This window comes from Cervus elaphus, chromosome 24 (genome assembly GCF_910594005.1).
Source record: "Cervus elaphus chromosome 24, mCerEla1.1, whole genome shotgun sequence".
Classification (NCBI taxonomy): Eukaryota; Metazoa; Chordata; class Mammalia; order Artiodactyla; family Cervidae; genus Cervus; species Cervus elaphus.
Window position 1 is genome coordinate 23,332,568 of NC_057838.1, and position 26,017 is coordinate 23,358,584.

The 26,017-nt window shown below is 36.6% G+C and overlaps 1 protein-coding gene across 5 annotated transcripts in view; it reads left to right on the top strand.

Moving 5' to 3' along the window:
• Window positions 1-26,017, top strand: part of GOLGA4 (golgin A4) — a 112,622-nt gene that overhangs the window by 51,177 nt on the left and 35,428 nt on the right. For 4 of the 5 annotated variants that reach the window (XM_043885176.1, XM_043885177.1, XM_043885179.1 and 1 more), the window contains 7 exons: window positions 6,128-6,226; window positions 6,584-6,713; window positions 8,214-8,401; window positions 8,688-8,771; window positions 10,946-11,093; window positions 21,464-21,642; window positions 23,658-23,786. In XM_043885176.1, coding sequence (XP_043741111.1) covers window positions 6,128-6,226; window positions 6,584-6,713; window positions 8,214-8,401; window positions 8,688-8,771; window positions 10,946-11,093; window positions 21,464-21,642; window positions 23,658-23,786 — 957 coding nt within the window. The remainder of the gene's footprint in view (window positions 1-6,127; window positions 6,227-6,583; window positions 6,714-8,213; window positions 8,402-8,687; window positions 8,772-10,945; window positions 11,094-21,463; window positions 21,643-23,657; window positions 23,787-26,017) is intronic. The other variant, XM_043885178.1, reaches the window with a different exon arrangement.

Below are 26,017 nucleotides of genomic sequence, written 5' to 3' on the forward strand. Positions count from 1 at the left end.
GAATTTGTCCATTTCATCCAAGTTGTCCATTTTATTGTCATAGAGCTCCTGGTAGTAGTCTCTTATGATCCTTTGTATTTCAGTGTTGTCTGTTGCTCTCTCCATTTTAATTTCTAATTTTATTAATTTGGTTCTTCTCCCTTTGTTTCTTAATAAGTCTTGCTAATGGTTTGTCAGTTTTGTTTATTTTTTCAAAAAACCAACTTTTAGCTTTGTTGATTTTTGCTATGGTCTCTTTAGTTTCTTTTGCATTTATTTCTGCCCTAATTTTTAAGATTTCTTTCCTTCTACTAACCCTGGGGTTGTTCATTTCTTCCTTCTCTGGTTGCTGTAGGTGTAGAGTTAGGTTATTTATTTGACTTTTTTCTTGTTTCTTGAGGTAAGCCTGTAATGCTATGAACCTTCCCCTTAGCACTGCTTTTACAGTGTCCCATAGGTTTTGGGTTGTTGTGTTTCATTTTCATTCATTTCTATGCATATTTTGATTTCTTTTTTGATTTCTTCTATGATTTGTTCGTTATTCAGAAGCGTGCTATTTAGCCTCCATATGTTTGAATTTTTAACAATTTTTTTTCCTGTAACTGAGATCTAATCTTACTGCACTGTGGTCAGAAAAGATGACTGGAATGATTTCAATTTTTTTGAATTTACCAAGACTAGATTTATGGCCCAGGATGTGATTTATTCTGGAGAAGGTTCCGTGTGCCCTTGAGAAAAAGGTGAAGTTGATTGTTTTGGGGTGAAATGTCCTATAGATATCAATTAGGTCTAGCTGGTCCATTGTGTCATTTAAAGTTTGTGTTTCCTTGTTAATTTTCTGTTTAGTTGATTTATCCATAGTTGTGAGTGGGGTATTAAAGTCTCCCACTATTATTGTGTTGCTATTAATTTCCTCTTTCATACTTGTTAGCATTTGCCTTACATATTGCGGTGGTCCTATATTGGGTGCATATGTATTTATAATTGTTATATCTTCTTCTTGGATTGATCCTTTGATCATTATGTAGTGTCCTTCTTTGTCTCTTTTCACAGCCTTTATTTTAAAGTCTATTTTATCTGATATGAGTATTGCGACTTCTGCTTTCTTTTGTTCTCCGTTTGCGTGAAATATTTTTTTCCAGCCCTTCACTTTTAGTCTGTATGTGTCTCTTGTTTTCAGGTGGGTGTCTTGTAGACAGCATATATAGGAGTCTTATTTTTGTATCCATTCAGCCAGTCTCTGTCTTTTGGTTGGGGCATTCAACCCATTTACATTTAAGGTAATTATTGATAGGTGTGGTCCCGTTGCCATTTACTTTATTGTTTTGGGTTCACGTTTATACAACCTTTCTGTGTTTCCTGTCTAGAGAAGATCCTTTAGCATTTGTTGAAGAGCTGGTTTGGTGGTGCTGAATTCTCTCAGCTTTTGCTTGTCTGTAAAGCTTTTGAATTCTCCTTCATATCTGAATGAGATCCTTGCTGGGTACAGTAATCTAGGTTGTAGGTTATTCTCTTTCATTACTTGAAGTATGTCCTGCCATTCCCTTCTGGCCTGGAGGGTTTCTATTGATAGATCAGCTGTTATCCTTACGGGAATCCCTTTGTGTGTTATTTGTTGTTTCTCCCTTGCTGCTTTTAATATTTGTTCTTTGTGTTTGATCTTTGTTAATTTGATTAATATGTGTTTTGGGGTGTTTCGCCTTGGGTTTATCCTGTTGGGACTCTCTGGGTTTCTTGGACTTGGGTGGCTATTTCCTTCCCCATTTTAGGGAAGTTTTCAGCTATTATCTGCTCGAGTATGTTCTCATGGCCTTTCTTTTTGTCTTCTTCTTCTGGAACTCCTATGATTCGAATGTTGGGGTGTTTCACATTGTCCCAGAGGTCCCTGAGGTTGTCCTCATTTCTTTTGATTCTTTTTTCTTTTTTCCTCTCTGCTTCATTTATTTCCACCATTTTATCTTCTACCTCACTTATCCTATCTTCTGCCTCCGTTATTCTACTCTTGGTTCCCTCCAAAGTGTTTTTGATCTCATTTATTGCATTATTCATTTTTAATTGACTCTTTTTTATTTCTTCTAGGTCTTTATTAAACATTTCTTGCATCTTCTCCATCTTTGTCTCCAGGCTATTTATCTGTAACTCCATTTTGTTTTCAAGATTTTGGATCATTTTTATTATCATTATTCTAAATTCTTTCTCAGGTAGATTCCCTATCTCCTCCTCTTTTGTTTGACTTGGTGGGCATTTTTCATGTTCCTTTACCTGTTGGGTATTTCTCTGCCTTTTCATCTTGTTTAGATTGCTGTGTCTGGAGTGGGCTTTCTGTATTCTGGAGGTCTGTGGTTCCTTTTTATTGTGGAGGTTTTACCCAGTGGGTGGGGTTGGACGATTGGCTTGTCAAGGTTTCCTGGTTAGGGAAGCTTGTGTCGGTGTTCTGGTGCGTGGAACTAGATTTCTTCTCTCTGGAGTGCAATGGAGTGCCCAGTAATGAGTTTTGAGATGGGTCTATGTGTTAGGTGTGACTTTGGGCAGCCTGTATGTTGACGTTCAGGGCTATGTTCCTGCATTGCTGGAGAATTTGCGTGGTATGTCCTGCTCTAAAACTTATTGGCTCTTGGGTGGTGGTTGGTTTCAGTGTAGGTATGGAGGCTTTTGGATGGTCTCTTTATTATTTAATGTTCCATGTAGTCAGGGGTTTTCCGGTGCTCTCAGGTTTTGGGCTTAAGTCTCCTGCCTCTGGATTTCAGTTTTATTCTTCCAGTAGTCTCAAGGCTTCTCCAACTATACAGCACTGATAATAAAACTTCTAGGTTAATGGCGAAAAGATTCTCCCCTGTGAGGGACACCCGGAGAGGTTCACAGAGTTACATGAAAAAGAGGAGAGGGAGGAGGGAGATAGAGATGAGCAGGAGGAAAAAAAGGGGGACTCAAGAGGAGAGAGACAGATCTACGCAGTTATCTGTTCCCAAAGTGTTCTCCGTAGCCCAGACACCCACAAAGATTCACAGAATTGGATTGGGAAGAGAAGGGGAAAGGAGGAAACAGAGGTGTTCTGAGGTAGAAAACGGAGAGTCAAAAGTGGGAGAGAGTAATCAACACACTCCTGAATAAAAATGGGAACTGAATATTGGATTCTTAAATGTCCAAAATTTATATCACATACTGAAAAACAAAGATTAAAAATCTAGAGTAGAGGTTAGACTCTTAAAAATACAATATTAAAAACAAAAACACAAAAAATTTTAGAAATATATATGAAGTTCGGTTTAAAAATAGGGCTTCTCTTTTTTTTTTTGCAAGGTTATAGTGAAATGAAAATGAAAAGGAGTAGTAGAGGAGTAATAGAGGACTTTAAGAGAAAATAAGAGAAAAAGAAAAAAAAAACAAGAAAAAAATTTTTTTCTAATTAAAAAAATTGTAAAAATATATGAAAATGAAAGTTAAGGAGTAATGGGGGAGTAATAGGGAATTTTAAAAGAAAATAAAAGAAAAAATAAGAAAAGAAAAGAAAAAAAAATTAAAAAGTAAAAATATATCTAGGAATTTCTCTGCAGTTGTTGCGGTCAGTGTGGGTTCGGTTCAGTTTCAGATAGCTCCTCCTTCCATTTTACACTTCTCATATCTATAGGCCCCTTCTGGTGTAGTCGGTGTTATCTACAGGGATTTTAATCTGTTGCACCGGTCCCTTCTGAAGCGGTTCCCTTTGTTTATTTGGCTTCTGTTTGCCGGTCTCTTCAGTGCCTAATTTCCGCCCTGACACAGGCGGGCGGAGGTAGTCTCTTGTTCAGGTTCGCTAGTTCCGTTGTCGCGCTGCGGGGAGTGGGGGGGTGGGGTGCGCTGCTTTCCCCGTCTACGCTGCTCAGGCTCCCGGCTGCTCTATATGGAGCGTGCCCTGCGTTGCGTGCGGTTCCAGTTTTCGGGTGTTCCACAAAAGCGCAGACTCGGTTGCGCCTGCGTTTTGTGCCTTCCCCGGCGGGAGCAGCTCAGGCAGCCAGGAGCTTGACGGGCGCACTCTCCCCCGGTGTGTGCGCCTTCTCCCCTCCGCGGCCCCAGCCTCAGTTTCTGCCTGCGCTGGTCGGGTGCATGCGCCTTGAGTTTAGCCGCAACCCTCCCAGCGGATGTCGACCATCCAGAATCTCAGGAAGTCTTTGGTTAGAAACTGGAGGTCTGTTTGCAGTGTGGTAGGGGATGCCGTCTTTGGGACCAAGTTTGCCGCCCCCCACCCCCCCCCTCCGGCAGGGCTGGGCCAGTCCGCAGCTGGCTAGCTCTTCTCTGGACTTGCTCAGACCCTTTGTTCTGCAAATGGCCGGCAGTGTGTTCGGCCGGTTAATTTTCTCTCTCTCTGCTATCCCACAGTTTAAGTTGGAATCTCACAAAAGCTCCCTCCGATTGCCCTCAGGGCACTCAGGCCTGGTCCTTACCCTAAGCAATGCCGCCCGCCCCTCTCCGTACCGCCCCCACTTGCTGGTGGCGGAGTCTGGGGTACTTTTCTGCTGGGATTTGCTTTTAGGCATGTAATCTGTGGGTTTTATTTATTTTCTCTCCCAGTTAGGTTGCCCTCTGAGATTTGAAAACTTCCCCCAGACCCGCCAGTGCGAGGGTTTCCTGGTGTTTGGAAACTTCCTCTATTTAGACTCCCTTCCCGGGACGGGTCTCCATCCCTAGCTCTTTAGTCTCTCTTTTTATCTTTTATATTTTGTCCTACCTCCTTTTGAAGACAATGGGCTGCTTTTCTGGGCGCCTGATGACCTCAGCTAGCGATCAGAAGTTGTTATGTGAAGTTTGCTCTGCGTTCACTTGTTCTTTCTATGAATTTGTAGGGGAGAAAGTGGTCTCCCCGTCCTATTCCTCTGCCATCTTGGCTCCTCCGCCATGTCTTGATCTTAAGACCAGCATTTGGAGACTCCTGCTCTGGGGGATGGTCAAGCCAGTAGTGGGAGGAGCAGTCCCTGTGCTGGGAGACCTTGAGGCTGTTGGGAAGAAAGGACAGTTAGTATGTCAGCGTTTTGAGAATTAGTAAATTTGAAACAATTCAAGACGAGGGCGTTGCTTATGAGTCCTTGAAAATACTGTTCGAAGAAAAACTTCCAGAGTTGTATGAGGGATTCATTAAATCAGATGAAAACATGAGGTAAGAATTTTCTCTGAAAGCCTACTGAAGGAAATTAATCTTCAAAATTATTAGAGATTGGGATTATGGTTATGTATGGGGAAAAAGGACCTAAACATTGTGGAGAAAGTAATGAAAGAATTTGGTTATATTCAGAGATAGCAAAGATAAATAAAATATGACTTTGACTATTTTGAGCTTAGAGAATGCGAATACTACGAATTCTAGAAAAATAGAGGGGTTTGGATGGAATATCCGCTATGTTCCAGGTGTTAATCTCCAGCATTCTAATGGAGCTGGTGTCAGGGAGAAGCCCTGAGGACTTGAAACTGAGCCCAGAGGGATAGCTGCTGATAGAATCAATGAAGGACATGGTGGAAAGTCTAAAAGACAGGACTGTAGGGAGGATCTCTGCACCTGCAGAAAGCACATACCTCATTTGAGGAAGTAATTGTTAGAGACTGAGTGGAGAGGTAAAGACCATTGGATTTAGTTAGGAATGCTTATCAATGACCTGAGGAAAGCAGCATTTTGAGTAATGTCAGCAACTTGAAATATCACCGTTTGGTGATCCAGTAGGTCAAGCTTTTCATTTGAGGAAGCTTCTGATTTTGGCAATTGATCACTTTCATGTATGGGAAAAAGGAAGGCTCTACTGATTATCTATTTACTTACTGTATAGCAATTCAGTTTTAGATCAAGTGAATATAAGATAGCACAGGCAGTAAGATGTCTTAAAGTAGGATAAAGTTACACCTTTATCTTAAGTAACATTTTTTAAATCCTTTCTACAGAATTGTTAGTTCAGCAGTGATAAAGGTCTAAAAGTATGCTTTCTCTTCTTGGATCTTTATACTCTTTAAAAAACAGAATTATTTGTTGAGGTAAACACTACTGTTTTAAATGTTAATTATTCTCTAATTATTGTTGCTTATACCTTAAGAGTAATACAGTCTGGGTTGATCAGTTTTTAAGTTTTAAAAACTTCATATTTTTTGTTTTATACTGAAAACTGCTTGTGAATCCTTTATGTTTTAGGAGCTTCAAATGGACCAACAAGCAAAAAAACATCTTCAAGAGGAGTTTGATGCATCTTTAGAGGAAAAAGATCAGTATATCAGTGTTCTCCAGACTCAGGTAAAAAAAAAAGTATGGAACTTTTGGATACAGGAAAATAAAGGGATTTCGATGGGATATCTGATAGGTTCTTGATTTTTTTTTAAAAGCCTATTTTTAAAATTCTTTGCTTTTTCAACTCAGTTTTAAGGATAATTTTTGATTTATTGTGTCTTCCGGCTAAGCTATCACTGAAAATAGCAAATACCAAAATTGGTTGTTTTGGGAGAAAATTTTTTACTTTTATTTTTTTCCCTCCATTATAGCAAAAATTATACCTTTACTCTATCCCTTCTCTGTTTTAAATAAAGTACTGCTGCCATAATTTCTGTTGTTTTTTTTTTTAACCCCCTAATGAAGAACTTTTTTTGTTTTTAGGTTTCTTTGCTGAAGCAACGGTTACGAAATGGCCCAATGAATGCTGATCTACCAAAACCACTCCCTCAGATGGAACCAGAGGCTGAAGGCGTCACTAAAGAGAACACAGACAGTGATGTAGAGTCAGTAGGTAAGCTTCAGCTTGTCAGGAGGTTAAGTTAGAAACTAGAGGAGGATGTTGAGAGATTCTAGGGCAGGGACTAATAGACATGGACTGAGGTAGAAGTAGAATGTCCCTGACCCTCATATTTCTAGAAAGATGCATTAAAAAACAAATTTTAACTGAGTCCATTTAGAAGATCTTATTGTCATAATTCAGTGATTCATGAATTGGGCAGCATCTCCCTCTAGCAGATTGAAAAGAGCTCCTGGGAGCTGTACAAAATGAAGGCATGAAAGACTTTTATAGACAGAAGAGAATGGGACAAAGAAGTTAGAGTGGCAAAGAGTGGATTGGTTGTGACAAGGTCCCTTTCCTTTGGAGGAGGCAGGGGTCTGTCAGGCATGTGACCTCTCTAGTGTTGACCAGGTGATTCCTGCTGAACTGGCTTAAGATTCCATTTCTGGGAGAGGTCAAAATTGTAATTAAGTCTCAGTTTGGTGGCTTGGGGCTTAACATAACCCTCCATCTTGGACCTGTTGTCTTGTTTTTAACAGATGAAAGATTTTTGATGGTTTTTTGGGCTTTTTGTTTACTGTTATTCAGGAGAAAGTAATTGTTTTACTACTTGAAAGTCTATGAGTAGCATACATTTGCATTGTCATTGAAATTCATTACATTATACTGTTTTATTGAGAGTGATAACTAGACTTCATATAAAAGGTCAGGTCTACTCAAGATTAAGGAATATGCTCTTTGTCATTATTTGTCAGTTTTTGTTTTTAAGTAATACTGCTTCCATGTTTCTACTTTCAAAGATCCCAGTATTTGCCCTATTATTTGCTTTCTAACTGAAAAGAAAGAATAGTTAAATTCTGTTTTAAAAACCAATTATAGTCCACCCTAGTCTTAGAGACTTTGAGGTATCTATTCAGTAAAATTCCCAGTTTTTATTTACTAGCTTCCTTGCAAAGAAATTGATGATAAAAATTTTTGGTCCAGCCAGCACCAGAGCAAAGAGCTGAATAGCCATCTACCTGAGCAGCCAGCCTATAAGGGCTCCTGAAATGCTCCCTGGCGTGTTTCATAAATGTAAGGAGGTGGAGAAAGCTTATTTGCCAGGACTCCTCTCTGGACGAGATGAGAACGCTTTGGAAGGAATACTTTACAGATAATTTTGGTATAGGCAATTAGACACAGGGGGCATTGGCAAAGAGTGAAAAATGGCCATGAAACTGTCTTTTAAGGAGGGTGGGTTCAGTTAACATTAGTTAACTCTTGAGTGCTGTGTGTCATTTGGGTTGGGGTGGAACCATGGAAGAGGTGAATGTACAACTCAGCTCCTTCAGCTACAGGTCACACAAATAGCAGCAAAGTAGAAGTTGGGAAGGTCGCCCCTCTCTTCTCTGAGTGGCTCAGAATATAGTCAAGTGTTGGGATGAGCATACATTCCTGTGCACTAACGGAATCCTGGGGAGTCCTCAGGTTCCTTACTGACAGCCCCTGTTTATGCTGCTTTACTGTTAACAGTGGGAGATGGAGCTTCTGCTAAAACAGTGGAAGTACTTCAGCAGAGAGTTAAGCGTCAGGAGAACCTACTGCAGCGCTGTAAGGAGACCATTCGGTCACATAAGGAACAGTGTACGCTGTTAACTAGTGAAAAAGAAGCCCTGCAGGAACAACTGGATGAAAGACTTCAAGAACTAGAAAAGATGAAGGTAAAAGAGCGAATGAGTGTGGTTTACCATAGCCCGGTGACGGTAGATCCACAGGCCCCAGCGCGGCCTGCATCTCCTCTGGAAGGCTGGCCCCTTCCTCCGTAGACCACGTGGAGAGGGCCCCCAAGTGCCCTGGGAGTCTAGCGTTGACTGTCCTTTTGACACATCCTCTGTTTTCTTCTCCTACTAGGCTTGTAGGAGTATTCACATTAGATAAAATGTTTAGAGTTCGCATATAAGAAGAAACTTTATTAGAGATGGAAATGAATTTTTAAAATTTTTTTAGGAGCTTCATATGGCTGAGAAGACTAAACTTATCACTCAGTTGCGTGATGCAAAGAACTTAATTGAACAGCTTGAACAAGATAAGGTAAAACAACAAAACTTATGATACTAAAATTTGTCGAGGGCCCCCCCGCCCCAGTTCATTTTTGGAAGCAATTGGAAGCATTCAGACTTCTGCTTTCCAAAATTATTATGGCTACTTCCATGAAAAAAACTTCTTTGTTTTCATTTCTAGATTTATATAACTATTAGTGTTAGCTATGTATCATGTGAAGCTGAATCTGTAATTTCTTAATCCAGTCAGCAGTTTGATTTCTAGGTTAGACTGCTGTTGCAAAAGAAATTTGTTTATAGTACATAACTACTTTTTAGAGAAAAGTTAAATTAGTTACAGTTAAGGCATTACTAAATGTGAATGATATAAGTATTGTCTTTCAAATATAATGGAAACAGATTAATCTCTCAGAAAAATTGTCCAGAAAGTAATGCAGTGGTAATATATACATTAACATAAATAAAGTTTTCTACAAATAAACTTTAGAGTATATATATAGGTGAGATTGGCAGTTTAGAGTCAGGACAGTAGCTTCAGCTGTGGCAGCAAAGACAACTAAAAAAATTCATGAACAAACAGTTTTGACTAAAGTTTTTCAGCGCCAAGTTCATGGGTCCTTTTTTTTTCAGTAGCTTCCAATTAGTTCTACACCATCCACCATGTTCTTTAGTTTGGTACTTAAAACTACAGATTTTAAGTGACCGTGTAATTAAGAAAGTGTCAGAGCTGTTCTGCTGTTGAAATGTATTGTCAGTCTTTTCGTTCTGTCCACTTTACTAGATTATATTTCATTAACTTCATAAAGACCTTGTTTAAAAAAATTTTTGAGAAAATTTATTATAGAAAGTACAAAGATTAATAAAAGGAATTCCTGTGAACCCATCACCCAACTTCAACACTTAACATCTCACAGCTAATTTTTTTTCATCTGTACATTCCCAGCTGCCAGTATCCTCATCCAAGGATTGTTTTAGAGCAAATCTAAGAAATCTTGCCATTTCTTCTATAAGTATTTTAATGTGTCTTTTAAAATAAAGGACTATTTTTATTTTTATAAAAATATAATGACATTGTCATGATCACATCTAAAAATTTAATAGCAATTCCTTGATAAGTCAACTATCTCAGCAGTTTCAGATTTTCCCTTTTGTCTCATATACTTGCTCTTTTTTGTGATGCAGAATCCAAATGAGGTTCTTTCATTGCAGTTGGTTTTGACTCTTAAGACTTTTTTTAGTCTATAGGTTCCACTCCTCTCTCTTTCTCTCTCTTTTTTTCCATTGTGAGTTGGTTTTTGAGGAAACTGAAGGCTCACAATTTTGTTTTGAAATTTGTGTAATAATGCCCCACTTACCTAGTTTTTAATCTGTTCATTAATATTAGCCATCTGAAAGAGTCAGACCCTAAAGCAAGAGTTGACAAACCCTAGAAGTAAGGTAATACTCTTGTTAATATCATAAACTAGCTGTCACAGTCTTAGTTTTCAAGAGACAAGTTGAACCACACTTTTTTTTTTGTTAGTTGCAAATGACTGATTTAACATCTACTGTTTGATTATATTTCCCCCCAGCAACCTTCATTTCTTGTGTAGATTATCCAGAAAGTGGGAAGACATAGCAGTTAGCAAATTGGAGGAATGGGATTGCCCCACTGACAGTAATAAGGAGTGGTGTTGGGACCAGAGATTGTCACAAGAGGAAAGAGAAAAACCAGGTAGATCTGTGCCACAGTCTCGGTCCATCCAGTATGGCAGCGGTGACCTTATACTCTTGGCAGCCTTTCCGTCTTCCCCTGTATTAGAGCCCAGTTCAGTAATTGTGGTTGGTTGTGAGCCAAGTACAAAAGGCTGTATTTTGTTGATTTATTGTAAACTGTTTACTAAGATAGGGAAAATTATAGTAAGCATTTATGAAAAGATTATAAATCTTTTAACTAAAATGTGTTTTTAACAGTTTAAAGATAAAAACTATTATTAAAACGATTTTTATATTAAAAATACCCTGATATGCCAGGTAACTGAAGTTATTATAGTACATAGTGTAGTATATATGCAGGACACAGACTTCAGTTTGTGAAATATTGAAATAATTCTTATGCTCTACTTAGTAAGAAACATTATGTTTTCTGCCCTTTAAGTTTGTCATGTGCTGTTAATAATGCAGTTTTGTTAATGCAAACGCTTTAGAGTCTGCACTTCTATTTAGGGAATGGTAATAGCAGAGACAAAACGTCAGATGCATGAAACCCTGGAAATGAAAGAAGAAGAAATTGCCCAACTTCGCAGTCGCATCAAACAGATGACTACCCAGGGAGAGGAGTTACGTGAACAGAAAGAAAAGTCTGAAAGAGCTGGTAAGAAATCAGGGGTTACTTGTTTTATGTTAGAACTCAAGTCATGTGAAGTGCTTGACTAACCAACATTTAGAAAAATTAGTTTAATATGGATAAAAATGTTCAACTGTAGAGCCTCTTTATAAAGACACCTTTATATAGAAGAGGCAGGGCTTGGTAAACTATGGCTTGTGCTGGTAATGCAGCTAATGCTTGGCCTATTATATAGAACCCTGCAAAACCTACAGTATTTATTTCTGACTCTTTTTGGAAAATTTCTGGTGACCACTGCCTTAGACTATCAATTTAGGTGTACATTTTGAAACTGCCCAGGTAGGCACAGTGTGGTACATACTAAATAACTGCTACCTTGTGGATGCTTGGGGATAAACAAAAAAGTATAAGATACACTTTGCTTTTTTTGATAGAATGATGGAATAATTCAGCATTATACATAGCAGCATTATGTCCTGACCCAATAAATACTAGGCTGTGAAGTGTTGAGGCCAGCACAGTGTTCAGCAGGGTATGGTACTGAGTAACGCAAGACAGGAACAGAGAGATGCTTGAAAGAGGCGAGAGGAGAGTGAATGGGACCCTCAGGTTAGTGAGGATGGGAGTTTTGAGTTGGGCCTCAGATAGTGAATAGAATGGGCCTACACAGACAGGCAGGGGCAACACACATTTCAGATTCTAAATCATAAACAGGCACAGTGACCATAGGTGGGGTGTGTGTCAGCTGGAAATCATTCTTGCTGAAGTGGAAAAATGAAGTTGGATTGTGAAGGAACTAACTGTTAAAGTCTGTAAAGATACTTGAGTAGCTGAGGTTAGACTTGTGGTGTGTTTTCCATGTTAGGAAACCAGTAATAGAAAAGTATAAATGCGATGGAAGCCAGTGTTGCATGTAGAAAGGGAACGAAGTGCAGAGTCGAACTTAAGGGGAAAGGTAGAAACCCAGGTTTTGGGAACTGAGAGCTTTGGCCACCTTCTCTAGGATGGTGGATCTGGGAAGAAGAGGAGGGTTTGATTCTGCAGAATTTGGTATCCAGCCAGCTTGAACGGGCAGAAGAAAGGTAGGAGTCTAAGAAGACATCAGAGATTTAAGGTTTGGAGACCGAATGAGTCACATGACGCCAGAATAAAGGAAGTCGAATGGGGACACTGAGGAATGGAGTGAAATGATGAGTTTGCCTAGATTCTCTGAGTTTGAGCCAATTATGAGCTTTCCAAATGGAATTGACTTGTAGGAATTTGGAAATAAGAAATTGGAGTGTCTTTCTGGAGGCATTAGCCTAAGGTTGAGGTCTTTGGTTCAATTTACAGAAGAGGCTGATTTCTCTGAAAGACTGCTTTACTGGTAGTAGTAGCAGTGGGGGTACCTGCTGCTGACGGCCGGCAGTTACTTTATGCAAGGCTCTGTCATGAATGCTTTGCTTGTATTCACTCCTGTATGCATTTGTATTTAATCCTTAAAATTTCTGTGACGTGTATTACTGTTATTCTGATTTTACAAATAAGGAATGAGACAGAAAACTTAAGAACATAGAAGCTAAGTAACTTGCTTAGATTCACCCACAGAAACTAAGTGGATAGTCGGGATTTGAATCTGGGCGTTTTGCATCTGGCGTCTGTGCTTTTAACATAGAGATCTTGCATTTGGTGAAGAGAAGAAAAAAGTCAACCTGTGACGTCACAGGAATTGTGGACACTTAGGCTTCTGGGGAATATAGGGGGCATTTCCAAAAATGCAGAAGGTGGGATGAAGATTTTTTAAAAATTTCTTCTAATTTGCACGAGGATTCAGTTCCTAGAATGCAGTTTCAGAAATGATTTTAGAAACCGGATTGTAAGGTTTAAGGAGAGGAATGGTTCTGAATGAGAGGGGTAGTTGGTTCACAACTAGATGTGCTTCTAAATGTCTCCTTGCAGTTGTTTTAGACTTAAGAAGATTTCCTTCTAGAGAGCATTAGTAGAAAAATCTCTCAGGTTATAGTCTCTAACAACTTCCTTGAAGCAGTTGGAGACTTGTGAGATGCTGTTAAACACTGGTTTCTGTGAACAGAAAAACCTACTGCAAAGTCTCAGCTTCTCATGTCAAGCCTTTTCATTTTTAGGATTGCTTTTGTTGACTGTTGTAGCCAGTTGAGAGAAAATAATGCTGGTGAAGGGTTACATTTCCTTTTTAAATTGGGGTGTATCTTGTGAGGGGATAGAAACCCATGAGTAACCAGTAAAATGGGGTGAATAATGAAAAGGCAGGTGAAACATACAGTTAATTCATATGTAGGATAAGAATTTCCCAGGCTGCTATTGCAGTCAGCTCTTTTGTAATATAGCCCTCCTTCTCTTACTTCTCTGAAACTCAGGTATATTTTGTCTTTACTTGTTTATTTTTTAGTTGAGGTATAGTTAATGTATAAGTTTCAGGTATATAACATAGTGATTCACAATTTTTAAAGGTTGTGTTCCATTTATAGTTACTACAAAATACTGGCTGTATTCCTTGTGCTTACACATGGTAGTTTGTGCCTTTTATGTATTTTGTCTTTAAATATGATTTTCATAAAACTGCTTATAAATATTTCATAGCCTGTAAGTTAAAAGACTTATCTGTGTATAGTACTGTCAAAGTATTTAAAATTAATAAATACTTAAAGAGAATTAAGAATTATAGTTATTTAATAGAAATATTTACTTTGGAAAGTCTTGTATAACAATGAGTGCTTTTATAGACTTTTTGAAATTATATTTGTAGTCATAATTATTGGGTTTATGATAGAAAATTGCAGCATACTGATTCCGTATTGAGGATGTTGTCCTTTAAAATCTATAATGAAAGTTAGTTTTGTGCATCAACTGAATTTTATCTAATGGTTTTAGTTGAGTCTGAACAGAATTGTTCAAATATAATATGATTCTTAGTTCACCTATAAGTGATTATTCCAATTAACAGATAAGTCCAAATTTAGTACTAAAAGTAAGAAAATGTCTTTGTAAAGTAAGTAGAGTTTCTATAGTAGCATATGAATATCATCTGGCGCTTGGAGAATTTAGTTTCTCTGTTAAATGTTTGTCTTTCTCTTAGATTTAAAATTCAAAGGCTAAACACATAAAAGCTGACCATGTGGTTAAGATTTTTAGAAGTAAGTGTGTACATAAAATAATTATCAAAGAATCTGAACTCTTCCAGTGCATTTTTTATTGTAAAAAATTAGTTCATATATTTAACAGTTCTTGACATGTGGGTATTTGCAGACAAATAACTAATTTTGGGGGCACACTTATTCTGGAGGTCAAATCGTCTCAAATACATCCTCACTACTTTCCTTGGAAAACAGTCTATTGCACTGCTTCTCACAGTTTTTGTAGACAAACTGTGATGCTCCTCATATGTTGGAGGCCAAAGGAAACCTGAGTGTCTCTGATTTTAAAAAGAATAACACTATCATAAAATACCTAGACTGTGGGTACGGGTAACACGCCTGCTTGATGATGTATCAGCCTGTGGTACTTACTCAGTTCAGCTCTACAGTGGAACTGTTAGGCATGCTTTCTGATGGACAGTACTGTAGCACTTTTGTGTTGTTAAAATTACTTATATCAGTCGATAAAGCCAAAAAATAAATATTTTTGTTACAAGCATTTTACAACACTGTTGATAGTAGTCCTTTCTAGGTGTTATTTTAAAATAGATGGTCATATCATAAAGTAACCAGATTTTAATTTTGGAGAATTCTGGTGATTCAGCTTAAATATGTAATGGTGTTTTTTAAGTGCTGGGTATTATTACTAATTGTCTAGAATATTATCTCTTCAGTTCAGCACCTGTACAGAATGTTAAGTTCACACTAAGTCTTGGCTATTTTGTATGTGCATGTGTGTGTATGTTTTTAACTGAAATAGGAGGTAGAATAGCTGGCTAATCATTAATGTAGTATATTACAAAAAACAAATTGGGAAATAGAGAAAATGAAAGCGCATCGCTGTTGTTTCAATACACTTCCATTTAGTCTTTTCATAATCCTTATTTTATATAATTGTAATCGTAATTGTCCATATAATTTTGTATGCTACTTTTTCTTTATTTAGCATTACGTTAGGAGAACTTTTCCATGTTGCTAATGTACTAACGTATTTTAATGGCTTTGTCAGAATGCATGTACATCGTTAACCATCTCCCTGTTGATCAGCACTTAGATTACTTTCTATTTTCATTATTATGAATAATACTATAACAGCTTTATAATATAGCTTATTCCATCTTTGAACTTTTTCTCAGGATAAAGTCTGACCCATAAATTTCTACTCTTTTTTGTTAGTTATTTTTAAGTTATTTAAATATAGCCATTATAAAAGAAAACCCACATCTAGTATTAACACCTTCCCCCCATTGTTATTGCCTACAATTCTGCAAAACGAGTAAAATATTCTGCTTGGTTTAGGAGAGTTTCCAGAGTGCATTAACTTTCATAAACCCTGTTTCCTTTTCATGTACCCTGTTTTTGCTGAAGTTCTGTGTTTTATATGATTGGCTGCACTTAAAATGTAGATTAACTCATAACATTGTTTGCCTTTTTATTGTCATGTTGTGTTTGTTCGGGAAATAAGTTGGTTTTTTTTTTTTTTCATTTGTATAGTATAGGCCTGATAATACCAAAGGCATTCAGTGGAACATATTTATTTGAAGAACCCTTTAAAATAGTTTCTTTTTAAACAATGTGTAAGATTTATGCATATTTATATAACAAACAAAAATCACATGTGTATTTACGTGTTTTGTTAGTTGCTGATAATTTGTCACAGAGTTTTCTTGGAGTCTTAAGTCTCACAAAACATCTTATTTTTGTGCATCCACACATGCCAATAAGTGAATCATGGTGCCTTTCCCAAGCCTTGTATGAACAGGACTGGGGTAAGGGCTGTTTTTTTTTTCCTTATCATGGGTCCTTAGTATAAGCTTTACAAAGAAAATTCCATGTTTCTCAGGCAAAAAATTAGGAATTAAAGTAGAATTTAAGGGTGCCATTTTAGGCAAATAGTAAGTACACATTCTGGCGCTGAGTGAACACCTGATGGAAAACTTTATTATTTTAAATGGAATTAGATTTTAAAATAGGTTGTTTATTTAATAATCATATATTTGTAGGTGCTTGATAATTCCTGTAGTAGTAGCTGTGCATCCATATCTTTGGAAAGTCATTGTCACCCTGCACTTACTTCTGTTCCTGGCCATTGTCACTGTTACTGGAAAGCATCAGCAACTAGAGGAACACATTTATTACAGAATCATATTTTCAATTTAATTAAATTTACTTAGCTTTAGCCTAATATTTTTCAAGATCATCCTGAAGTTTTCAAAATATTTGATAGATAAATTTGCATGATTAATGTAAGGAATATGTGAAAATTTGGATAGATCTGTAAAAACTTTAAAGGTTAAAGCATAGTTAATCTGTTAGAGTGAATTTTGTTATGTATTTTGGGAAGTGGCTTGAAAATTAGATTTCTGTTGCAAAATGTGATTATTTATTAGATTTCTGAAGGCCCAAGCTTACAAGTATTGCACTAGCTGGTTTATGCCACTGGGTGGTAGTATCATTTTATTTTCATTTATGTAAACTCTAGACCAGTGGTTTCCAAACTTTTTAGGCACAAGGATCTCCTTGTACTCTTTTTTTTTCCTCAATATTTTATTTTATTTTTTTATTTTTTATTCTCCTTGTACTCTTAAAGATTGTTGAGGATTCCAAAGATTTTTTATTATGTGGGTAATATGGATTGGTATTTATTACATTAGAAATTAAAGCTAAGAAATTTTAAAAATAGTTCATTTAAAAATAACAGTTAAAAACCTATTATATGTAGTATAAATGCTTTAATGAAATCTACCTATATTTCCCAAAACACAATTTAGTATGAAGAAAAACCTTATTTTACATCTTTGCTTATCTTATTGTTTGACTTAATAGAAGATAACTGGATTTTCATGCCTGTTTCTACTTTCAGTCTGTTGTGATATGTTAATTTGGTTGAAATATATCAGAACATCTGCCCTCATGCAGATAAGTATTTGGAAAAAGGAGGGCCTCATAGCTCCTCAGAGGGTCTCAGCACTCTAGGATTTTGAGATCAGACTTGGAAAACTGCTGCTCTAGACTTTTGCTTTTATTCACAAAAGAGGCTTGATGATTGGGTGGGAATTCTGATAAATAAAAACTTTTCATTGTTTTTTTTCTGTTAATTTGCATTTTATTCACTTCGTAGTACTAGCTGGGTTGTTTTTTTTTTTTTTTAAATACCTCATGCATATCCCTTTTGCTGGGATAAAGACATAGGCACTGGCTTACCTACTCATTCTTGATGTTATTATTCAGCTTCTTAGTTAATCCAGAGGTTGCCAGCCTTTCCACTTTTCTGCCTCTTTCCTTATTCCCTGCAGGGGGAATAGAGCGGGTCTTGTTATTTTTGCTGTAAAGTATCTTCCAGGACAGTGCTGCAAAATAGTAATGCTGCCTAGAATCTCAGAATTCTGGCATTTGCTGTCATTAATATGACTGGTTAGGACTTTGAGGGTGGTGCAGGGAAGGATGCTGAAGTGACAAAAGCAAATGCCACAATTGTCCTAGCTTAGCCTGAGGCTTGGTTCTTTTATACTTTGTACCCCCCCGCCAACACCTTATAACTTCAACTGTCTTTGTGAAATACTTTCTTGATATCACCCAGTGCCTAGCATATGCTTGACAGATGGCAAACATCTAATAAATATATGATGAATGAATGGTTGGATTACTGAGCTCATGTAACTCTTAGAGTGAGCATTTGTCCAGTTTTTACCTCCCATGGATGTAAGAGAACCTTGTCTAAGGGGAAAGTGAGGAGCTGGCAGTATAAGGTCTGCCCTGTGTTTTTAACTGATAGAGGACTATTCCTAAGGTAGATTACATTTTCCTAGAAATGTTTTCACAGGTTTTTGTTTGAAAACAAAAATTGCCTGAGATACATTGAATTTTGCTTTGGAAGAACACCATGTGTTCTTGCAAATTTGGCGGCAGTTGGTGCTTAGCCTTCCCGTTGATGCGTGCTGTGGCCACGGTTTCCCCGCGCACTCCTGCATGTTGGCAGAAGGCTCGTCAGCTGGGGCTGATGCACGCTTTCTTTCTCCCCACTCACTCATGTTGTTGGGAATTGGAAGGTAATTATGTAGGCCTTCAGAACATACCTCTTTAGCACTCAACGTTAAAATCCTAGTGTAGATTCCTTTTGGAAAGGGGGGTGGAATTCGCGTTTAGAATATTACAGGCCATGGACTCCACTTACTGTATCTGGTGGTTGCAGGATCAGAAGGTGAGATGTTTCTGGTTAGTAAGTAGGCTCTCAGCATATCCTCCTTCAGCATCGAAATGGGACTCGTTTTTGGAGGCAGATTTCCTGTAAGGAAGTGGCTTCATTTGTGGAACAGTGTAGAATGTGTTTGAAATAAGTTTTCTGTACATGGATACAGAAAAGTGTTTTACTGGCTCTTTAAAATTTTGTTTTGGGGGGACTTTACATTTTCATAAAGCACGATGGAGATGGAAAGCAGTGAGTTTTGTATGTCAATCAGAGGTATAACATGGTGAATTTTGTTGAGAGTTAGAAGCCATCAGTAATTGATTGGTTCAAAAATTCTGGTTTAGTAAGGTTTGTCACTGCTCAGCTGAGCCTGATCAATGCCAGCATTCTTAGTTTTAAAGAATAATGACAGGTAAGGATTGTTCCTTAAATCCTGTATAGTTAAGTTGACTTATCATCCAAAGGAAAAGTTGGAGAACTCAGTTCTTACATTTGAATGAAGATGTTGAATTAAAAGTCTCAAAGGTGTCCTTTTAGGTATAAAATTATATGGTTCTTTGACAAGGTGGCAGAGTGTGGGAAGAAAGGATTAAATTTATACGAGAACTTTGGAACCAGATCTGTCCTATGTTAATCATTATATGATGGATAATCAAGTGACTTAGCTGTTTTGGAGTATTAAACACTAAAATTACAATACCATATAGAATGTATTAAAGTTTACTGAGTATGGTTAGGAAGATTAACTTTTGGAAAATTATATCCAAAAGGAACTTTGTGGCATTGATTTTTGTTGTTGTTGATTAAGAAAGTGAGAGCCCTGTATCTATTTTTATACTGTATTGGATTCTGGAATTTAAAAGAAAAGAAGTTTCACTTGGTATTGACTGTGTACAGTTTTGTTTTGCTTAATTGACAGAAGCTTTTCATTTAAAACTCGGTCTTGCTGGAAGAATATCATAACTATCTTCAGGTTCTCTAGAGCTTGATTTAAGATATTTCTGTGAAGTGCTTAGAAATGCTAAGATACAATCTTATATGCTGAATATTAGCTGTAATGAAAAGATGGTGATGACATCCAAACATTAAAAAATACCATCATTCCTTTTTCCATGTTTTTCTTTCCCAGATGTAAGCCTTCAGCTCAAACTTAAGCAATATGCACCCGGTTACAAGATTCCTTTCCTGTAATTGGTCACTTTACTTGACTGGTTTTTAAGAAACAAGGAAACTAATTTCTTATTACTAGCAAGAGATGTTTTTTTATGCTTGACACCAGAATTTATAGTAAAAGAATATCTAAAACAAAGATAGCATATTCCTTTAAATATTTTATTTACCAGCATATTTATATCTAAGGATTATCATCTTGGTGTTTGCAGGCAAATATCACTGAAGTTGGAGTAGGCATCTTTAAAAATAATTAAACCTAATTAATATGTCATTAAAATTTAGACCTTATTTGAGCTATGGTTTTATACTTTGGGCATATAAAATGATAAGTTGGATAGGTTTTTTTTTTTTTTAATATCAAATGCATGATTGCCAGAGAAGTTTTTTTTTAAGGTAGTAAGCAAAGTTAAGTTGTGTTTCCCCATTGTTAGCAGAATTCCGTCTTTCTGTTGCCTTTTTCTATACCTACTATACTTCACCATTAAGAAGATGCTTTAGAATACATGTTTGTCTTTAGGTATGCAGTTTCTTTGTGAAAACCACTATCTGTTAAGTGAAATTGTAGTTAATGAAGGGGCTTTTTTATGCGATATCATCGGTTGAAGTTCCACATTTCTTACACCACTGGAAGTGAAAATACTTCATGTGTCAATGAATTGTCACCCTGAATATTTATTTCTTAAAAGGATTAAAACCCATCTTGAAAGTTGATATTTTATTTATAGTTCTTCTCTTTGGTAAAGGGAAGTCTTCTATTCTTTGAGGACTAAAGAATAGTCGAGGATGATAATAGCATTAGGATTTTCACAGGATATTATTCTGTCAGTAGAGAGAGAAGGGGGGAGAGAGAGAAAGTGTGTGTTTACACACATATACAGTGCACACATGCATACACACACACACACACATACATGCATGTATACAAACACAAATATATACAAGCTCACATACTCGTGTATTTTCGGTGTCTAGTTACCCAGCTCTGGTACCCATGCTGTCAGATTCTGTTTGATGCTGAGTGATCTGTCCTTAAAGATCTTACTGTTGGAGCCTAGGTGACTGTTTTTGCAGAATCTGTGTTCTTACTTATTTCACTCCAAAATTCCCTGCTAGTAGTGCCTTTTTGTACACTTTTTTTTTCCATTTATTTTTATTAGTTGGAGGCTAATTACTTTACAATATTGTAGTGGTTTTGAATCAGGAAAAGATTTCTTACTAGTTAGCTACATTGATTTGAAACTTACATAGGTTTCAAATCAAAATACAGGTTTCATATCAAAATAGTAGTAGGTTTCATATCAAAATACATTGCTTAAATATGTGATTCAGCCAGTAAATGTTTAGGAAAAAAACCCTGCTTTTATTGTATGGTTAAGAGGTTTTTTGTTTTTTTTTAAAAATACGATTAGTCAAAGAATAATTTTTTCATTCTTAAAAATATCCCAGTGAATATACAATAGTGTTACCTAGTTATTGATAATAGACAAGAACTTGCATAGCAAAGAAGCAATCGCAATTCTATACTACAGAAGTAGGTACAAGTATTCATTTCTATGAATTTACTATCCATAATGACATTTGTGGGGAGAGAGGGGCAAATCTTTAGTTATTTAATATTTTTTCCAACTTTGAGCCTAAGTTCATACAGTATAAGCCATCTTAATATCTGAATCCAAAACTCAATGACAGATTGTTTTCAGTGACTGGACATTTCTTGTGGCTTTGTTGAACCACTACTCAAATACCTCTTGGCTTTAAACAATGATGAGTTTTTTAACATGTCCTGCTACTGCTGCTCTTAGTTCCCATCAATTGAATGTAAAACACTTTAGCTCAATGATAGTATTTCTTGAGATACTTGTTTTCTGCTGTTTTCATTATAGCTTTTGAGGAACTTGAGAAAGCCCTGAGTACAGCCCAAAAAACAGAAGAAGCACGGAGAAAAATGAAAGCAGAAATGGATGAGCAAATAAAAGCCATTGAAAAAGCAAGTGAGGAGGAACGTATCAGACTTCAACAGGAATTAAGTGGCGTGAAGCAGGAGGTTGTTGATGTCACGAAAGTAAGAATAATTCTAGATTGCAGTGGGTTATAGCAGTTTTGAAACTTAAGTCTTACACTTTTCCTACACTCTCTGCAGTAAAGAAGAGGAAATTTATATTTCAGACCGTATCCATTTCATGATGTTCAGGATATAGGAAAAAAGCACTCTGATAAAGAAATGAATGTGTATCTTTTTGAGTATACTTCCCAGAGATAATCTCTGCATATAATTTCTCTTTTTTTGTTTTCTAACCCTCTCTTTAATTTTTTTTAAAATAAAAGATGGCATGTTATTTTTAATGTTCTGTATTTTGTTTTTCCAAATTAATAATCTGTCTTGGTTGTTGTTCTTTATTATTGGGTTAAGAGTGATGTCCCTTTTGTTTTAAAGATGGCTCAGGATTTCATTTTATGAATAGCTCATAATTTTATCAGTTTTCTGCTGATGGGTAGATATTTAGACTTTCAGTTTTTATTGTTGGAAATTGTGAATATCCTTATCATATTCGCTAACATCTGTTTCTTTAGAATAGATTCCTAGAAGTGGAATATTACTCAGGCAAAAGTTATGTGTATTTTTGATTATTGCCTAGTTGCTACAAGCTTGATGGAGGACCATTTATACTCAAGTATTAGAATACGTTCCCGCCCTGACAAAGATGTTGTTACCTGATTTTTTAAAAATCTTTATGAGCTAAGTTAAAAATGACGTCATTATAGTTTTAATATACATATCTCTTACAATATGACAAACATGTTTTTGTATGTTTACAAGGAATTTATAGCTTTCCATTTTGAGTTGCCTGATCAAATCCTGATTCCTTTTCCTCTTGGACTGTTGGACTTTTTCTTACTGATTTCATACTGAAGCTTTTTATTTATAGTAAGAATTAACCCTTAGAGATAGGTATTTTTATCCAAATAATTTTCAATTTGTTGTCTTTATCATTTTTTGTTGTTTTTTTGGGGGAGAGTGATATGCAGAAAAGTTTTCTTTTCCTTAAATGTTAGCAAATTTTTATTCTGCTTTAAGACATTCTCTATTGAGTAAAAAAAAAATTGTTTTTCTCATGTGACATTTTTATGCTTTGATTTTTTATGGTTAAATTTTTGATCCAACTGAAATTTATTTAGTGTGAGGAGTGAGGTAGGGACCCAATCTAAATATTTTCCAGATGACTGCCTAGTAGTCTTCAAATCATTTCTTTCGTAACCTGTGTTTTCCCTTCTGACATGCCATACTACCTTTATTACATACTAAATTATTATAGTGCTGTGTATGGGTCTTCTGGATTCTCTGCTGTTCCACTACTTTGTCTGACCATATGCTGGTATTACCCTAATACTAGTTTTACCATATGTTCTAGTTTTATATAGTTTTAAATTGTTTTATATATTGTTTTATATTTATATTCTACTGCTTGATAGCCCCTCCTCATTACTCTTAATGTTCAGAAGAGACTGGCTATTATTCCATGTTTATTTTGTCCAGTGGGCCTTCCCTCATTTGCTTGGTAGTTTTATTTGATTTTATTAAATTTTTGAATTTATTTAGGGTGGTTTGACATTTTTATAAGATTTGAGTCTTCCTATTCAAGAAAGAACAAGACCAATACTTAATTAGTAATAGTAGTACATGCCTGGAAAGGTAGGCATAATTAGATGGGTGAAGCCAGGGCACCTTGCCCATGATGGAGTGCCCTTTCTGAGCACATCCTTATTCCCCCTTGCTACGCTTCCCCATCCTGTTTGGTGGGAACATCTTTGTAAGACGTGGAATTGGAGCTTCAGCCCCATAGGATTGACTGTTGAAGCTTCAGCTCTTCATGTCCTAAATGAGGAGCAACACTTTACTGGTTTTTCTTTAAACTCTCAAGAATTTGGTGACTTTTGATTTATGTGGGAAATACGTTCTGATTTTTCCTGTTAGGAATCTGTTAGGTTGATGATTGAACTATAATAAAGTATTGTTTTGTTGTAGAGTGACATGTTTTATCTGGATGTTTCACTTTTAACTATTTGGCTGCTTTTCAGAAATCCTCAGAACAAATTGCTAAATTACAGAAGCTTCATGAAGAGGAGCTGGCTAGCAAAGAGCAGGAACTGACGAAGAAGCTTCAGACTCAAGAAATGGAATTTCGGGAGCAAATGAGAATAGCTCTTGTAAGTACCTACAGTATTTTGTTTTTCCCTCATTATAAAGTTGTCATGCCCTCACCCCTGCCTTCTAGGCTGAGGTCACTCTACTCTCAGCCTTGACCTTTAAGGATGCAGAGAGACTGACTGTAGGCAGAAATGAGGCTGTCAGAATTTGTTGATTTAGTATTGTCTGAAAATTAAATTTGCTTGTCTAACAGGCTTTCATTAATCAGTGTGTTTGTGGATCGTTCCTCTCGCCCTGGCTGTAGACTGTGATTGGGGGAAATAAAGGGGAGGGTAGGTTAACTGAAGCAGTTGGCCAGCACCTGCATAATTTAGCAAGAATGTCTTGATAGATATCAGATACCAGACCGAATGTATCAGAGCTTAAGGCTCAGAAAGTTTGCTTGAATGCATTTTAAAGAGGACAAAAGGAAAATGACCCAGTTCACAGATGGCACAGTGGTAAAGAATCTGCGTGCCAATGCAGGGGACATGGGAGATTCGGGTTTGATCCCTGGGTTGGGAACATTCCTTGGAGAAACAAGTATTCTTGCCTGGAAAATCCCATGGACAGAATAGCCTGGTGGGCTGCAGTCCATGGGGTCACAGAGTCGGACACGACTGAGCACATACGCAGTTTTCCTTTTAAGTAGACTGATAGCAGTAGTTTTCAATCTATATGATGTTAAAAAAAATAAAGTAAAATAAGAGAAAACTGGCTGAACTAACTAAAACAATAACCAAAAAAGCAAAGATAAGAAAGAGTTGTTGGCATGGTATAATTTGAAAGTTTGAAACAAAAAATATTTTACTTAAATTGTGAAAAGCCTATTTAGATAAGTTACCTTATGAAGTATTAATGCCAAAAATGTAGCTTATTGTTTTTACATGAAGTTATTATCCATAAGGTAATAGGTATAATTAAAAAATACTTTAAAAAATAAAATAAAAAATACTTTTAAAGGGTGAGAAATAGTTGTTATAATTTTCATCTCCATTCTTTTCCACATTTCTGTTTTCACTCTGGTTTGGACCTGGGGCTCTGAGGCTTTCCAGCAGCTGTGATCCTTGAACTGAGTCAGGGAGTTCTGTAATCTCTGTGGGGCCAGCAGACACATGGATTTACAGTGCTGTTGGCTGAGGTTAGGGGTTTAGTTCATGGTTGTGAAACATACATCTGTATGGGCACATACTTGTATTCTTTGTTGGTCCAAAAAGGATTTGAAGTTGTTTACAACTTTGAGAGTACTTAAAAATTACAACAGGACAGCATAAATTTAAAATAGTAGCATGGAAATTAATGGAACAAAGCGAGACTGGGGACATAAATGAAGCTGGGGATGGTGCTAAAAATGCCTGTCATAAGACCTGCTGTGGGTCTTCATGCTGGAGTAATTGGGGCACTGTAATTGGAGAAGGAAATAGCAACCTACTCCAGTATTCTTGTCTGGAGAATCCCATGGACATAGGAGCCTGGCAGGCTACAGTCCAGGGGGTCACAAAAGAGTTGGGCATGACTGAGCAAGTAACGTACAATTGGGACACTGGACTCTGAACATTGACCTTGTTAATACTGTGTTTTGGGAATCGATAATATCAGACATACTCTGACTAGTGAGCGCAGGACACAAATAACACATGAAGCACACATACCTACGCATGTGCTCGTCCCCTTCCACCCTTCTTCCTACCTAGTTTCTTAAAGAAATTGGTTTGGCATTGAGAGTCAAAATTCTGCAGACTATTAGCATTTCCTTTTTTATATTTATGGGCATAGGTGGCAATGCATTTAGATTATAGTTTATGTTAAACAGTTTAGTATGTTTAAAATGATGTTTCAAAATTGATGTTATAGAAACTAATTTTTTAAAAATCAATCTGCTTATGGTATGGTACAAAATCTTTCCTTAAAGCAGTATACTTCACCAGAGTGAAATGGGCCAGATCTTTTTAAGAGCTGTATAGGCTTTTAGAGTTCCTTGATCTAATCCATTTTTTCACATGTAATTTCATTTTGATTAGCTTTTCCATGCAGGGTTCCCTATCATAGTAAGGTATTTCTCACAAATTATATAAATTTACAACCTAAATTTATATAAATTATATAAGTCTATGGCCTAGAGTTGAAATATCAAACTCTAGAGAAGTGGTAGTGACAGTTGTGTGACCCGCACATTCAGTGATATTTTGCAAAGCATTTTAAGTAATGAGTACATAGCAGACACACTTCCCAGGTGGTGCTGGCGGTAAAC